This window comes from Fukomys damarensis, unplaced genomic scaffold (genome assembly GCF_012274545.1).
Source record: "Fukomys damarensis isolate Sample0158 unplaced genomic scaffold, DMR_v1.0_HiC HiC_scaffold_10, whole genome shotgun sequence".
Lineage (NCBI taxonomy): Eukaryota > Metazoa > Chordata > Mammalia > Rodentia > Bathyergidae > Fukomys > Fukomys damarensis.
Window position 1 is genome coordinate 11,425,606 of NW_022900922.1, and position 18,041 is coordinate 11,443,646.

Genomic DNA, 18,041 nt, shown 5'->3' on the forward strand with positions numbered 1-18,041 from the left:
TCTCACTATGTAGTTGAGACTGACCTGGAACTCACTGTGTAGTCCAGGCTGGTCTCAAACTCACAGCGATCCTCCCTGCCTCAGCCTCCTGAATGCTGGGATTACAGGCATGCGCCACCACGCCCAGCTGGTAACTCACTTTTTATTTCATTACTTCTGGTTTTTTGGGACAGGGTCTCACTATGAATACATGATCCTCCTGTCTCAGTCCCCCAAATATTGAGATTACAGGTATGTACCATGGCACCTAGCTGGCAGCTTTTTTCTTTTTCTTTTTTGAGGTAGTGCCTTACTATGTAGTTAAGGCAGGTCTTGAACTCACTGCAATCCTCCTGCCTCAGCCTCCCAAGGACTGAGATTACAGGTGTGTGCCACCACACCTGGCTGCAGTTTACTCTTTTTAAAACAAAAATGATAACTGAAAAGACGTGTGGGCTCCCCGCTGTGTGAGGTGATACTGGGGACATTAACAGATGTAGACCAGAGACTGTGTCTCGTGTGAACAGGACTAGTGGCATGCTCTAGACCAACTACTGCCTCTCCACTGACTGTAGGTTTAAAATGTTATGAGGCTCTGATGAAACTCATTTCAAGATTGAAATGACTTGATAGACCATTGTAGAGTTTAGTGTTTATGTATACAACTTAAAAACACACAAACATAAATCCATGGAAGTCTAAATCAAAAAAGTACAAGTCACACCAAAAGAAACTGTGTGTAGCGTAGGCCAACTAACCCATCCTTCATTCTTTGTAATTTACACCATTAAATAAATGGGATTCCCAGAGACCACTACGCCTCTCTGTAATTTATTCCCTTACCCAGTGATTTTACAATACCTGAGAGTTAACTGGTGAATTTTAAGTTTGGCCATTTGAGTTTCAGCCAGGTTTAAACCCACCAGGAGCTGTGGTGGCCAGAACAATGTGCGGCTAACATCCTGTGGCTGCAGATGGAGACACAGGGTAGGTAATGCCAGCTGCAGACTGCGCGCTCTCTGCGGATACCGTTCCCCAGGGTGACTCCACCCAAAGACGGGTGGGAGGACAGGCCTCGGAGCTGGGCCACCCGGCCGGCCTGGCTGTATCAACCTCAGCATTAAACAGCAGACTCGACACTCTTCTTCCCCGCCAGGGTGGCTTCTCCCAGGAGCTCTGCTCAGAAGATCCCTCATCATCTCTTCTTTTTTTCCCTTTCTCCTGTATAGGTACTTCCTCCAAGAAATCTCCCGCGCTTCTAGTCAGTGTCTCATCCCCACTACCACCAATTTGTATGTTAAAGACAAACCTGAATGTGATGGTGCTCGCAGGCGGGGCCCTTGGGAAGATGATTAGGGTAGATGAGGTCACAAGGGAGGGGCCCCCAGGATATGTGTATTATAAGAGGAGAGGTCAGAGCGCTCTCACTGTCTCAGTACACTGTCTTCACCACACACTGTACGTTGACTTGTGTACCCACGCATCTCTCTCCCTCCCGCTTCCTTCCCCTCACCATGTGATGAAGCAGGAAGAAGGCTGCGAGCCAGGAAGAGGCCCTCACCAGCACCCGGCCACAACAGTGTCCTCATTTTGTACTTCAAGCTTCTATAACTGTGAAAAAGTGTCTGCTATTTAAGCCTTCTAGGCTATAGTATGTTTTCATGGTGACAAACTCTTCTATGTTTTGGAATTTGATTCACAGAGGATGCAAACCTACACAGTTCCAAACAGCTCCCCCAAATCACTCACATAGTCCAGGATTCTCTGTTTGTTTGTTTCTGAGACAGGGTGTTGCTAAGGTAGTCCAGGCTGACCTTGAACTCACCATCCTCCTGCCTCAGCCTCCCGAGTGGAGGGATTACAGGCATTGCCACCACATTTAGCAGATTCTGCTCATATTTAAACGTTAATTTAAAAATTCCCTACTAGTATGTGGATCCTCAACTAACATCAGGCCCTAGACTTCCATGTTAGGTGAAGTTGCTTTCTTTCAAATTAAAGTAAGTATTCTGTAGTTCTTTATTTAAACTGTCCATTTACATTCAGATTTTTATATTACACATACCCTCAAAGCTTCAAGAATAACTTGAAGGACTCCTTTTCCTGTCTCTTATCTAACGCATTCTGGTTAAGGAAAAAGACTGAAAGTTATTAAGACTTTATTAAAATTTTAGTGTGTATAGACATTGAAATATAGGACTCCCATATTAGCTGTTCTGCTATATATTTAACTACCTGGCTTTGAAATCCTGACCAATTTAAATTAAGAAGAAAAAGTACATCAGGGGGTAATAATTGGCTGTATCTTACAAAGTCTAAATGAAATTTACAAGGTTTGAAAAATAAACAGAAGTAAGTCAACAAAACCTTTAACACCTGCTAACAACCTTAATCCCACACAGCACTGAGTTCCACCTAACTTCTGTCTGAACAGGTCTGACCACACTCGGGCTATGATGTCCAACAAGGTTTTGTTTGATTTCGTTGGCTATTCCAGTCAAAGCTAACCCTCTCCTCTTCTTTCGTGGAAGAGACCAACTATCGTTCTATTAGAAGACACTGGCTTCTCAAAATACTCAGTTATGAAGGTGTCTTTTCCTACATAATGTACACCGTTAAAGCAAATAAAGATAACTTTCCATAGATTTTTAGAAATTATTACTCCATAAAACTAAAACAAATAAAATGTAAGTTAGCAAACCAACATTATCTACTCTACTGGATACAGGAGAGCATCTTCTGTAAGAGATTTAGGTACACTGACAATGAAATCACTAATTTTGAATGTTCAACTGCTTAGTTTTAGGAGGAACAGATTTTCCAAGCAGTTTTTGTTTATCTTATATGGGGCATGTAAGCAATAATTTTGGGGAAATTCTGATAATATGATCCATAGCTATATCTGAAATAAAACTTAAGTTGAAAGTTCACATTACACCAATGCAGAATTTGTAACAGGCTGGGGTATAGCTCAGTGGCCATATTCAGCATGCACAAGGCCCTGGGTTCAACCCTCAGCCCCCTCACCCAGTTAATTGACCAGAGAAAAGCTGAGGTCAAATCCAATCAATCCTTTAATATTTGCTGGAAACAGATTTGCTAGCTTGCCTAACATAATAGTGTGAACAAACTTTTAAAATACAGTATTTGTTCTTTAAAAATGGGTTCAACTGCTTAAAAATTTAAATTTAGAACTATATAAAATTTAAGAGAATTACAATTATTATTTTTACTTAATTTTAAATTTTTTATTAGTACTTGTTTGCAGTAACAAATTATTTTTACTAAAGCAGGAGCTTTTAGAAAACACTGTTATTTTCATTAGCATAAGGAAACATACTTTAATGGAACTTTGTTGTGTAGCAGTTTTCAAGTTAAGACATTAATTCAAGCTGGCTGTCACAGTTGAGCTTGAATTAAGGTTTTAGTGAGAAAAAAAAAATTTTTTTTTTGGTACCGGGGATTGAACTCGGGTCCTTGCGCTTGCAAGGCAGGCCACCGAACCGCTGAGCTAAATCCCCAGCCCCTGCATTAAGGTTTTAATGTAATCATGTCTTAAAGTTTGATTTTTAGGTGACACAAGTGGGTCTTTGATGCTAAAAGAGAATAATTCTGTGAAATTAAAAGCTAGCTAAATGTATGCACTGTAGGCTTCAAGTCACCTGGTACAACATTAGGCTAGTTCTTGATTCTTAACACTTATTAGTTGATGTTGTGTAATAAGAAGAAAAGGTCTAAAAGAGGAGTAGAGGAAGTGGCAGAGGTAGAGGAAAGGTAGAAAGAGAAAAGAAAAAATACGTGAAAACGAAAAACATGGAAGCATTGTCTTTGTAAACAGGGAAGGGTAGCGGGGTGAAGGGAGGGCTTGGGAATGGGGAAAAATAGTCATGTAAAGGTACAAGATCCCAATGATGAATGTAACTGTATTGTATACCTAAAATGTACCATTAAATTAAAGGAGGATTGAAAAAAATAAACCCAGAGTGAGGGCATTCTCTGGCCTGGGAAGAATGACAAATAATACCCTCACCACTCTGCACTGATGTACTTGATTTTATCTGTTATGTTACAAAGTTAGAGGAGGCTGATTCATCGGACAAGCCACCTGCCCCTTGAACACATTCTGTGGTATACATGTTGTAAGTTAAGAGCTAACTAAGCAAAGTTCTAATTTTAAGAATGTCAATTTGACATTCTTCAATAGTGCTGAATTTATCAAAATATTTGGGAATGCAGTGCGTGTAAAAGACTAAAGATTTTTTTCTCCAGTGGCAGTCCAAGGAAGATGAATCCTGTTACAGTGATTCAACAGTTAGGCCAAAACACACAGGGACAACAGAGATTTGGGAAAGGAGCAGGGAACAGGGGAGAAGGATTGAGAGACTGGCTGTTTCTGGTACTGGTGAAAAAGAAATAAAGAAAAAAAGATGGAGGAAGTGGAGGGAGAAAGAGGTGGAGGGAGATAATGAAAAAAACTGGATTACAATCATTTATTTTCTGCACCTCCCAAAAAAGTGTGTTTCGATTGTAAGCCTAAAGAACTCTGCCAGTTGTAAATTAAGGAGAATAAGAAGCAGTTAGGGCCGGGGATTTAGCTCAGCGGTTCGGTGGCCTGCCTTGCAAGCGCAAGGACCCGAGTTCGATCCCCGGTACCAAAAAAAAAAAGAAGCAGTTAAGAAGCTTGGTAGGGTCTAGCTCAGTGGCATAGCACCTGCCTGGCAAGTGTGAGGCCTTGCGTTTGATTCCCGGTACCGAGGGGAGGGGGGAGAAGCTTGATAAATGCTCATTTTAGAACGTGACTTCTGTTCTGAACATATGCTTTTCATTCTCAAAAGTGACTCCACCCCCACGAATGAAACCAAACTGCTAGGGTCTTTTCTCACACAAATATACAGTTGAAAACACAGCTTGCATGCCTTTCATTCAGTCGTATGAGTGTTCAACATTACAACATTTTATTCAAATGTTAATGTGAAAGCTTGGTTTCCAATATTACACAATTAGACTTTTAATGGGGGCTTTACCTTCAACTGAAATATCCTGAATAGCAAAGCGAAGGATGATGGTCCAGATCATACCCAGGGTCATTTTTACATTGCCATCCACAATTTCTGTAGGTGAGAAAAATAGTACGTAATGGAAAGATACCATAGTCAGTACCCCTTCCTATGTATAAAGCTGGTTTAAGACCAGTTTATGTTTTTCTAGACATCACCAGTGTATCTGGTTACAACTGTGGTACCGTGGAGGACCCTTGACTTGTGAATGTGATTGGTTCCCGAGGGTTGGTTGTAACTCAAGTTCGTCATAAATCAGTACAGCTGAGCTCTGGATGTTTACCTGGGTACACGCTACAGATAGAAAGAGGCAGATGAATCTTCCATTAACCTAATTAACCCAACTTGTTCGCATGTCAGACCAGTCATAACCTTAGGGTCCTCTGTATGCATAACCAAACATCTCCAGTTTAAATGAATTCTGAGTTAATTGTTAAGTACAAATCTTGCATATGCACTATCAATGTGAACTAGCCAGGAGTTTCCAGTTTTAAGACGCTATGAGCTAAGGTGTTTTGTTGTTTCATTTTGAGACAGGGTCTTGCTATGTAGTTCAAGTAAGCTTTGACCTCATTATGTAGTCCAGGCTGACCTCTAACTCAAGATTTTTCTGCCTCAGCTTCCCAAGTGCTAGGATTACAATGTGTACCACCACACCTGGCAAGCTAAGGTTTTAAACAGTCAAATACAATAGACCCTCAAGTTTGACTGGCCAGACATACGAACAATTTGGGTTAATTAGGTTAATGACAGATTCAATGGTAGACTCATCTGCCTCTTGTTGTCTACAGCAGGTAAACACCTGTATCTCAGCTGTAATGACCTTCAACCACATGAGTTACAACCGCTCTCAGAAGCCAATCACATTCTTAAGTCAAGGATCCATTTACAGAGGAAACAGTCTTGTCTCTATTCCCCAGTCTTTTCTTATAGCCATCCCGAGCTGGTGGAACAAGACCCAGCTGTGCCCAGTAAGATACAACAAGTCCCTGGGGCCCTCTCCAGAGTTTCCCCTCTCTTGGAATGAGGAGGTCACACTCCTTCTATTAATTAGGTCATATTAATAGACACTGGCATTTTTACATTCTTCCTTTCTCCTGTAATCGCTATAAAGAAGATGTAGTGTTATATTTGACTCTATTCTTTTACAAATAATCCTGGAGCCTGGTCATCCACTCCTGGTACCATTTGTTCTTATGTCTGCATGCTCCATGCCCAGCAGAGGGCCTGGCAGATCACCATGATCCTGCCCAGATCATGGTGGAGGGAGGAGAGAATTACTGTTGCAGGCTACACCTTGGCTCTGAGGCCAGTGCAGACCACATGTCAAACCTCGCACCTTCAGCCCCAATGGACACCAGCTTCACCCCCTTGCTGGCTATGTAATCCAAAGCCTTGTTGACGTTTGCAATCTTGTGGAACCGCATCTTCCCTCTGTCAGGTTTCGGCAGCCTTTCCCCTGCAGGAAGGTAAGAGAAAAGGGCAGACAGAGTCATTGCTTGGTGTGGAATCAAGATGACAAAATTCAGAGCCCAGGCTTAAGCAGAAATGGTTACTCAAGTATTTCTGACATGTCCTGGTTTCTCTAAATCACAGGATAGAGGGAACACTGGACTCAAACAGGATCAAGATCAAGTTTATCAGTGAAGGGCCACAGGATTAGGATATACACTTCTCAGGTTGGTTGAGAGACTGGTTTGGCCCAGGAGACAACTTTCACAAGTGTAAAGAGAGAATCCATAACCCTCCCTGGAGCATTTGGAGTTGCTGGCTCACTGTTCGAGGAAGTCAGGGGCCTAATTCAAATCACAGCAGTGGCTGCCAGGGCTTATCTTAAAACACCTAGCTATGAAGATATACGGGTCAGGACAGACTCGCCATCCTCCTTCCGAGGCACACTTCTGCAAGGGTGATCCATCCTGTCCAAGCTGAACCAGCCAAGTGAAACAGGGCAAATCAAACCCCACAGAGAGCTTAACTCATGTGATCAGAGTGCTGCTGACACGTGCACTGGCATTCTGGACTCAAGATGATTTCCGGAATACACATGAGCTAGAGTAAGAGTGAACAGGGACGCAGGGTGGACATTCAAATAAATACCACTTTTTCTTCTCTGATTTACTTTTCAGGTGGTAGTATAAGCATGACCTTAATAAGACCATTTTAAACAGAATTCTCTCCTTTGTCTTCAGAAGAAAAAAATAATTTTAAACAGAGTTTGCTCTTTGAAAGATCTTCTTTGCCAGTAATTCCATGTTCTTGCCCAGACAAGTTAAAAGAAAACTTCTGATGCAGTCCTCTTTAAACAAATGCTGACCTACTGATTACACATTTAAATACAGGAAGAGGGTATGGGCACCCACCTGAGATGACTTCCAACAAAAGCATGAGCTTAAGGCCATTCCTGAAGTCTTCTTCGATGTTCTCAATCTGGGTGCCAGCTTTCCGCAGGTGGGAATTACACCAGGCTGTGAAGGTCTGCAAGGACAATCAGACTTGTTGAGCAAAGGCCCATCCATGAACCACCAGAGCCCCAGTCATGGACAACTCTTGAACCCTGACACAGTTTGGAGGGTCTAAGAGGATGGAGCTGCCTGCTCCTTCTATAGAAAGCAGAATGGGATGGAAAGAATTGCAAACCTGAAGGGAAGATTTTAGTAAAATTTCCTCCTTGGAGATAAAAACTCATGGATTTGCTAATTCAGCTTAAGAATTTTTTGTCTTCAGCTAAAAAGGCCCCCACATTTACACCTGTAACCACCTTCTGAAAAGCTCCTCTTTGGTAGGAAAGAGACTAAAGTAGGATGTGCTTTATTCCTTGCATACAACAAAAATAAACTTGCTTGCAGAATGGATGCATAAGTAATGTTGAAAGAATATTCAAACGTATTTCTTTAGAGCAGAGGTGGGCGACACTGTGCAGCAGAGAGGAGAGGCAAGGCAGGACCCATAACCACTAATTATTAGCAAATAGTTTATCTTGAATGAACCACAGTTTTAAGCTCTTAAATAAATCAATTAAATAAATTTGCAATATAAGCACTTAAAAAAAACCAAAACAACCACCACCACCACCACCACCTCCTACCAGCCTGTTCCAGGCCGTGAGCTAGACTGTGGATTTCCAGTAGAACTAGATGCAGCCTTGTCCCTGAAGGGCTCACCATACAGTCAGGTTAGAGATCACCAAGACAATCTTTTGCAGAAAATAGACCTTGTATTAATGGGATCTAAAGTTACCCTATTGTTCAAGCTTCTTTGGCTCCCACGTGTGCATTATTTCCTGCCAAAACCAGATTAGAAATGCTTCTGGCAGCTGCTGACTAAGAATGCAAACTGTCCCCTTGTATTACAACAGCTGCTGGGCTTGGGGACAAGTGTCTGACACATTAAGGTGGGGGTGGGGATGGGAGATACAAATAAGGTTTATCTTCAAGATGACAAAATCAATCTCTTACAGAACATTTAAAATCATTCCAGGCAAGATTAGGGAAACAGTGTCCATAAAAATGATTTTCCTGAGAAATAAAGACTTTTATATATTTAATACTCATTTCAAGAATTATATGATGGCATTAAATTCAAGGGCCAGAAAGAAAATTGTAGGCATCTCTTGGATTTACGATAAATTTTATTGTGAGAGCCTATATAAATAATTGTTTCCCTTAAAATACATATGAACTTTAATTAGGTCTAAATGGGGATATTCTAGCTCTGTATCTAACTAATAATACGGCAGTCTGTGGCTACAAGTGGCTATTTAAGCTTAAAGTTAATTAAAATGAAACAATTATTTAGCCCCTGGGCTGCACAAGCTTAGTACTCAGGAATAGGGTGTAGGCTGATACAGCCTTAGAACATTCCCACTGTCAAGTTCTGGACTGTGTTACCTGAGATAATGAAGGGTTGGTTTTGAGATTGCTATAACAATCTATCATTTTCCATGATGCAGCTTTTTTTAATTGAATTTATTGGTACATTTTAGGTATACAGACCAGTTATATTCATCATTGGGATCTTGTACCTTTACATGATGTATCTGGGTTCTTGTTTTTTCCCCATTGCCCTGCCCTCCCTTCACCCCCGCCATCCTTCCCTATTTACAAAGACTTTGTTTCCTTTTTTTCGTTTTCTCATTATTTTTCCTTTTCCTTTCTCCTACCCTTTGCACTTCTCCTACAGCTTTAGACCTTTCATTCCTATTTCACATTATCAATTATATAATTTAAACCTTATTTACAACTTTAGTTTTTCACACCAGAGAAACTATTTGAAACGTGTGTCCTATTTATTTCACTTAAGAGTATGGCCTCAATGAGCCTCCATTTAGCTAGTTTCTAGTTTCTCATTCTTTATGGCTAAGTAGTACTCCATTTTATAGAAAAACCACATCTTCTTTTCCAGTCTTCAGTTGATGGGCAATTGGGCTGTTTCCAAGTTTTAGCTATTACAAACTGTGCCACTATAAACATGGGTGAGCATGTATCACTGTGGTATGATTCTTTTAATTCTTCTGGGAAGATAACCAGCAGGGGAATAATAGCTAGGTCAAATGGGATTTCCAATCCTAGTTGTTTGAGGTATCTCCATATTGATTTCCATAGTGGTTGCACCAGTCTGCACTCTCACCAACAATGAAGAAGGGTTCCTTTCTCCCTACAACCCCGCCAACATTTGTTATTGGTTAATTTCTTGATAGCAGCCATTCTTTGTGGGGTGAGGTGAAATCTCAGTGTTGTTTTCATCTGCACCTTGATGCAGATTTTTGATATCTAATTTTTTTATTCTTGGCATTATTTTTTGTGTAATTTGGGTTCTATCCAGAGAGTCATTGCCTTGCCTATAATCTCCTAGTTTTACTTATTTTATTTTCCAGCAGACTAAGTGTTTCTGTTTTAATATATAAGTCTTTGATCCATTTTTATTTTAGATAGGGTGAGAGATGTGGGTGTAGAATCAATCTTCTGGATGTTCCAGTACCAATTATTAAAGAGGCTATTTTTTTCTCCAGCATATGCTTTTTTTTTTTTTGAGACAGGGTCTCACTATGTAGTTGAGACTGACCTGGAACTCACTATGTAGCCCAGGCTGGTCTCGAACTCACAGTGATCCTCCTGCCTCAGCCTCCCAAGTGCTGGGATTACAGGCGTGCGCCACCACACCTGGCTCCAGCATATGCTTTTGATCCCTCTATCAAAGATTAGGTGGCTGAACGTGCCTGGGGTTGCTTCTGCATCCTCCATTTTGTTCCACTGATCCTTGTGTCTGCTTTGGGTCCAGTGCTATGCTGTTTTTACAGCTGCATCTTTGTAATATAACTTGAAATCCAGGCTTACGATGCCTCGTTCCTTTTATTGCCTAAGATTACTTTTTCTACAGAAAAGGGAAATATTTTTGCCAGCTACTCTTTGAACACAGAACTAGTACCTACAGCAGTGACAGTAAACCTTTTAGGGCTTTTTAAGACACAAACAGCCTGCTGGGGATTTAGCTCAGTGGTTCCACTCCTGCCTCAAAAGCACAAGAACTGGAGTTCGATCCCCAGTACCAAAAAAAAAGAAAAGACACAAACAGCCTGCTGCAGCACATGTGCCAGAAATCTGCCACCACTCATCTAGAATATATAAAGAACTCAAGAGAATCAGCCGCCTAAAAATAAAAGGCCCAGTAAGAATGGGGAACTGAAATGAACAGATACTTCTCCACAGAAGTACAAATGGCCAATAAATACATGGAAAAATCCTTTTCCTTTAGAGAAATGCAAATCGTAACAACACTGCGTCTCTCTTACTCCAGAGAGAATGACTAACATCAAAAACTCAGAGCCAATGTTGGTGAGGTTGTGGGGGAAAAGGAACCCTCTACATTGCTGGTGGGAACGTAGACTACCACAACCGTTATGGAAATCAGTATGATGATTCCTCAAAAATTAAAAACAAATTCCATTTATCCAGAGATATATATCACAGTGATACATGCACACTCGTGTTTATAGCAGAGCAATTCATGAGAGCTAAATCTTGGAAATGTCCTGTAAGGACGTAATCTTTTTTTTGTACCGGGATCAAACTTAAAACCTTGCACTTGCAAGGCAGGCATAGTGCCGAGCTATATCCCCTGTCCTATAAATGTCCTATATGTACATCGACAGATGAACAGATAAAGCAAATGTGGTAAAAAGGATTAAGGTGTGATATGTACAAGTACTGACCCTCCATGATGAATGTAATCATTATGTAGTGCAAACCTGTATTAATCAAATTTTTAAGAAAAAAAAGAACCCATTATCCATTTAAACGTTAATTATATGCATTTAACTTTCCAAATGGATAATATATTTCCATGGTTCAAAAATCAGGTTGAACAAAAGAGTAGAAAGTAAAGGGTCTTCTTCCTCTCACCCTTGTTCCATCACAGGCCAGTACCCTGCTCCTGAGGGAGCAAAGGGCATTGACAGCTATGCATATAGGGACACAGAGATACAGGTAGCTGTTTTGGTTTGATTTGGTTTCTGGTCCCTTTAACACAAATCATAATATACTCCTTGTTCTGTATCTTACTTGTTTTACACACACTTAAGACATGTTACCTGGAGATCATTCCCATCAGCATAAATCAAATCCTTTTTTGTGACTGCCTAGTATTCTACTGGACTGTACAAACCATATTTCATGTAACAGGTTCCCTATGGATAGGCAGTCAGGTTGTTTCCAGATAATTAAGCTCTTATAGCAAAAAACATCATAGGCCTCCTTTCCAGTAAGCAAAACTACTTCAAAGGGTGATTTTTTTAAACTAAAAATATTGAGACTAATTGTATACAGGACACTCCTCATTTAACAACCGAGTTATGTTTCTGCAACTAGGTCCTTCATTTGTTGCTAAATGAGGAATTGTATACAGTGCGTACATTACAATGTTCAGAGCAAAAAAGTGGTTAAAGGAAACTCTAGCTTGATGACTGCGCTTTTATTTACATAATTCTTACATTCAGTACTGTAGTATATAATAGAACATAAAACTGCATTACTATTGGACAGTATAACCAGCAAAAATTACAGTACTGTATAAACAAGGCATACTGTACAAAAAAAGACAATTGAGCCTCTAAAAATACGATGTGCAGAACTGTACAAAAAAAGATGAGTCGTAACTCCAAGCAGCAGATTATAAGACCCGTGAAACAGGTAGGTTGTTAAATGATGTTATGGGAAAGGTACAAGGAAAATAGCAGGTTGTAATTCTTTAAAAAAGTAACCAACAGGGCCGGGGGATTTAGCTCAGTGGTTCGGTGGCCTGCCTTGCAAGCACAAGGACCTGAGTTCAATCCCTGGTACCAGAAAAAAAAAAAAAGTAACCAACAAAGTATAATGTTATAAACAATTATACAGTTGCTTTTATTTAATTCTGCTTTAAAGAGGCAAATACAAGATGTAATTGAAATATAAAGTAGATATTTACACTTTTAAAAATTTATTACACTAAAAGATCTACTGAAAAAAATGTGAGAATGAAAAGATGAAAATAAAGTGTTTGTAGATGGGGAGGGGAGGAGGGGGTGAAGGGAGGGCAGAGGTAAGGGGAAAAAATGAGAATCAAGACTTGTCATGTAGAGGTACAAGATCCCAACAATGAATGTAACTGTGCTGTATCCCTAAAATGTACCAATAAACTCAATTAAAGCTGGAAAAAAAAGTCTTCCTCAAAACATTCCCCTCACTTCATTCATTCTTGCCACTTTCTGAAGCAGTTTTGGAAATCCTCTTTTATGAGTACTTTTTTGTGGCTGCTTCAATGTCCTGAACTGATTCAAAACATTTATGGAAATTTCTGCCAAATAAAAACCTCACAGTGTGTCTTCATCCACCTTATTCACCAGATCTGGCACCATGCGACTTCTGGCTCTTTCCCAAAATCAAAATAACCATGAAAGATAAACGTTCTGAATCAATTCAGGACATGGGGCAGTCAGGTCAGCACAACCAAAGATACTCACAAAAGAGGACGTGCAGAGCAGCTCCAGACAGGGACGAGAGTGACGGGAGAAGTGAGTTCACAGTGAGAGTATTGTGAGGGTTAACAGCAATATACCTTTTATTGTAATACAGTTTTAAAAGGTAAATATGGATTATATTTTTGGATCAAGCCTTGTATTGCTAGTGTAAGTCACCATACCTTATTATCTGATTATTAAGAGCTTCATAGTAAGTATATCAGACATACTTCTGGACACATCTCCATGGCGGTTCATGAAATTACAAAAGTCTCCTGACCCCCATAGTAGAATACTGTGAAAGACTATATGATAGTACCTTTTTATAGCTATATCTACAATGAAGGTAATTTACCATAGATAAGTGATTCTGTTGTGCAAATTCAATCTAGAAGGTCAATATACTTAACTGAGTTAAGCCTAATGAAGTTTCCCTACCTTTAATGAGTTCTTTTAAGATCCAAGAAGGTGGTGACTAACTTAAACATGGAAAAAAGACTCTTTCCTGTGGTAATTGCTTGCAAAAAGGCCAGTGCATATTGAAAAGAAATCTTAATCTCTATTAGAATGTTTAATTTTCATTCTTTTTACAGTTTTGGGGTTTTTTTGAGACAGGGTCTCACTATGTAGTTGAGACTGACCTGGAACTCACTATGTAGCCCAGGCTGGTCTCAAACTCATAGCACTCCTCCTGCCTCAGCCTCCCGAGTGCTGGGATTACAGGCGTGAGCCACCATACCAGACTCTTTTTACAGTTTTAACTGCCATGCCCCAAGGAGATGTATTCCCCATCACTGAGGTATTATGAAAAGCTTTTTGATCCAAGATGAGACACAAACAACCACAGCAACAACACAAATCCACACATGTTACCAGGGGCTTGAGGACTTTCTTGCTGAATCAATGGTAACATGCATCTCAAGGACCATAGAATGCTCAAATGGAAATGAAGGTAGCTCCACATGATTTTGGAGGCAGGCTTCCTGGTTTCAAACCAGATTACCAAGCCATATGTCTTTGCTGCAGGGAAATGGCACTCCATGAATCAGAAACAGACCATGGAGGAAAGATACCAATGTCTTCCCCACTCCAAACCCAGAAGCTGTCAGAAATAAGATCTTCCAACATCCTCCCTGCTTCCAAGTGAAACTTTCCTATTCCCCATTCTTCACTTAGTGAGAAACGTAAATGTTCTTAGCATCTCAAAAACAACAACAACAGCAACAACACATAAAGATGTTCCAGAGCCAAACAAAGGAGACTAGGGTGGGAAACTACAAGACCATTTTCACCAGAAATAGAAGACAAATGTTCTTGGTCCTTATCAACCTCCAAAGAATCTATGATAAAGCCAAGGAGAAAAGCACTGAAGTCACAGAGAGAAAAAAAGAACTGCAGTGGCTGATATTTTCTCACTATATACAAGAGATGACCAAAAAGTAGGCTGAATGTTTTCATCTAAAAATTTTATCACAGTAAAACACAATGCCATTAATCCCCTCCAAATACCCTCCCCCTCACTTCAAAAACGCATATCCCAACATTCGTGCCACTTTCTGAAACAATTCTGAGGTCTTCTTTCATGCACGTCTCTACAATTATGTTAAAAAATGTGGTGAATGCTGCCATGCAACAGAAAAGCAAACTCATAAAAATATGGTGTACCCTCATCCACCTTATTCACTGGACAGGATTAGCTGTTAGCAAGAAGTGCCATCCAATGGCAGGAAAGAACATTCTTTCATGAACGACTTTCAAGCAAAGTCCTCCATTCATGGGGACCACAAGATTGTTGCCTTTCCAGCAGAGAAATGGCAGGGAGTACCACAATTCCCAACTTGAAACTATATCACAAAGCCACTGTGATAAAAACAGCATGGTACTGGCAAAGAAACAGACCTGAGGATCAATAGAATAGATCAGAAGATGTAGAAACAACACCAGACATACTTAGTTAACTCATCCTTGACAAAGGAGCCAATCATCCTCACTGGAGGAAAGATAGGCTCTTTAATAAATGGTGTTGGAAAAACTGCCTTTCAACTTCCAAAGATTAAAACTAGATTTCTATCTTTCACTATGCACTAAACTAAAATCCAAGTGGATTAAAGATCTAAATATCAAAACAGAAACACTAAACTTACTGGAAAGTAAATTAGGTAGAATTCTCGAAACACTGGAATAGGACAAGACTTTATGAATAAACCTTCAGCAGCATGAGAACTTGCGCAAAAAATAAACAATTGGGATCTCATTGTATTAAAAAGTTTTTTTACAGTGCAAGAGAAATCACCAATAGATACAAGAGACAACCTACAATGTGGGGAAAAAATTTTACCCACTACTCCTCAGACAAAGGACTACTATCTAGAATATATCTAGAATATATAAAGAACTCAAAAAAATCAGACCCTCCCAAATACAAAGACCCAATTAAAAAGTGGGCATCTGAAATGAACAGACATTTCTCAGACAAAGAAGTAAAAGCAGAAAATAAATATATGAAAAAATGTTCCACATCACTGGTAATTCAAGAGATGCAGATGAAAACAACACTGAGATTCCACCTCACCCCACAAAGAATGGCTGCTATTAAGAAACCAACCATTAACAAATGTTGGCAGCATTGTGGGGAGAAAGGAACCCTTCTGCACTGTTGATGGGAATGCAGACTGGTGCAAACATTGTGGAAATCAATATGGAGATACCTTAAACAACTAGGATTAGAAGTTCCATTTGACCCAGCCATCCCTCTGCTGGATATTTCCCCAAAAGAATTAAAAGAATCATATCACAGTGATATATGCTCACCCATGTTTATAGCAGCACAGTTCATAGTAGCTAAAACTTGGAAACAGTCCAAATGCCCATCAACTGGATAAAGAAGATGTCGTTTTTCTATAAAATGGAGTACTACTCAGCCATAAAGAATGAGAAACTAGAGACATTTACAGCTAAATGGATGCTCGCTGAGGCTATACACTTAAGTGAAATAAATAAGACACACTTGCATAAATACTGAATAGTTTTCTCTGGTATGAAAAACTAAAAGTGTAAATAAGGTTCAAATGGTATAATGGAGAATGTGAAACAGGAAGAAAATGGCTAAAGGAGAAGTGGGGAGCGGAAGGGAAAGAAAATAAGGGAAAAGAAAAAATGGAAACAAAGTCTTTGTAAATAGAGAAGGGTGAAGGGGGTGAAGGGAGGGCAGGGGTATGGAGACAAAACAAGAACCAAGATACATCATGTAAAGATATAAGATCCCAATGATAAATGCAACTGTATTGTTTGCTTTAAATGTACTAATAAATTTAATGAAAAGAAAAAAAAAAGACTGTTGCCTTTCTCCCAATGAAATTATATCACAGGACAATTAGTACATGTCCTCAATGGCAAAAAGTACTTAAATCCTTACTGAATTGGCAAAATCAACTTGTGTTGTTCAGCTGCTACGCATGCGAACTTGGCTCCTTTCTAAGTTAATTAAGCCTGTTGGCATTCCATTGTTCCATGAAGTAAAGGTGGAAAAGATATTTTTAATCAAAATGAGTTATATCTGTGATTATTTATATCATTGCTCTTTGATCACACACATGCACAGTCCTATCTTGGAGAGGTGGGGACACAGCTGAACAAAAAAATCAATCATGAGTCTGACATGTTTCTCTCAGTTACTGTTTTTTTTTTGGAAATAAGGTTCTAAGACTGGACCAGCTCTGCTAAGACTATCTGTTCAACCTTTTCCCTTCCATGTTCTCCAAACAAAAAATGTGCCAACACATCCATAAATTTCCCTCATCATTCTTTACAAGCCTTTTCTTTAGTAACAATTACATTCTCTGAATTGGAAACTCGGTAGGCTTTTCCAGACAAAATGATCTGTGAAACGATCTGGGGCCTGCAGTATGACAATTAAGGGAAGACGAGCCTGAATAACTTTTCACATCTAAACCCACCAATTGTATGACAGATTTGTCTTCTAGATCAAAATGGTCTGTTCTATGATTTTGAAGTTGCACATTATTTACTTTCCTCAAGGAATCAAGGAGTCCATTCTGTGGGTGCTAAGCTTGCCCTGACACTTGTCCCTGCCTGCATCCTATGAGGTAAAACAACCAATTCCCCAAGAGGAACAGGGAGGACAGGCAGAGCCTGGTTCAGCCTACAATCATGGCTTAGAACTCAAATTCTATTTCTGACTCTGACACCATGCAATTATTTGCCCTTCAAGTCCTGATGCTTTCCCTGTGATAAAAAGGGGACAGGCATTTCCATGATCAGCATTATGAAAGAGTTCAAAAGGTTACTGAAGAGGAAAAAAACAGACACGCTGGCCAGTGCTACCTGGCAGAATGGCTTTGAACAACTCTCACACAATACTACCAAAAACTGCAATTTCTTTAAGCAAAGAAGAAATAAAAAGAAAATGCTCCATTTACTTTTCTGTTTGTAATGATGAGTCTAATACTGTCTTCTTTTCTACTTCACAAGTTCTCAATTTGCCAAGATCACTTCTACTGGCTTTCCTGGTTCTTTATAAATGTTGTAAAAGCAAGGGAGCTTCAGGATGCTGCACAGGTATTTAGAATGTTTGAGGAAGGTGGGGAAGGCAAGTTGGAGCTACTCCTCTGAAGCAGAGGAGCTTTTGTACCCTTAGGAGATTTGCTCCCCTAGAGAATAGGTGGCCTAAGTCTTTCAGAAGGTCTGAATTTCTGCCATCCATGCAGCTGGCAAAAGCAGAACTGCTTGGTTCACTATAAAGCTTTATATCCCCAGCCAGAAAGTCTCTAACCATAATACATATCACAGGACAATGGCATGGGTGAACCTCACAAATGCAGCAGCACCACCCCCAACCCGTGTGGCCCTCTAGACTCACATCAGAAATCAAGAATGTGGCCTTAAAGTTAAATACTCCAGGGCTGGAGGTTTTGCTCAGTGGTTCTGCTGCCTGCCTCGCAAGTGCAAGGGCCCAAATTCGATCCCCAGTACCAAAAAAAAAAAAAGCTAAA

General features: G+C 39.9%; 1 protein-coding gene across 1 annotated transcript in view; it reads right to left on the reverse strand.

Annotated features, from left to right (window-relative positions):
* Actn2 (actinin alpha 2) overlaps positions 1-18,041 on the reverse strand; it is a 73,481-nt gene that overhangs the window by 34,625 nt on the left and 20,815 nt on the right. The window contains exons 2-4 of the mRNA XM_010621991.2: positions 7,400-7,514; positions 6,376-6,495; positions 5,004-5,090 (exon numbers count right to left, since the gene is read on the reverse strand). Of these exons, the coding sequence (XP_010620293.1) occupies positions 5,004-5,090; positions 6,376-6,495; positions 7,400-7,514 (322 nt within the window). The remainder of the gene's footprint in view (positions 1-5,003; positions 5,091-6,375; positions 6,496-7,399; positions 7,515-18,041) is intronic.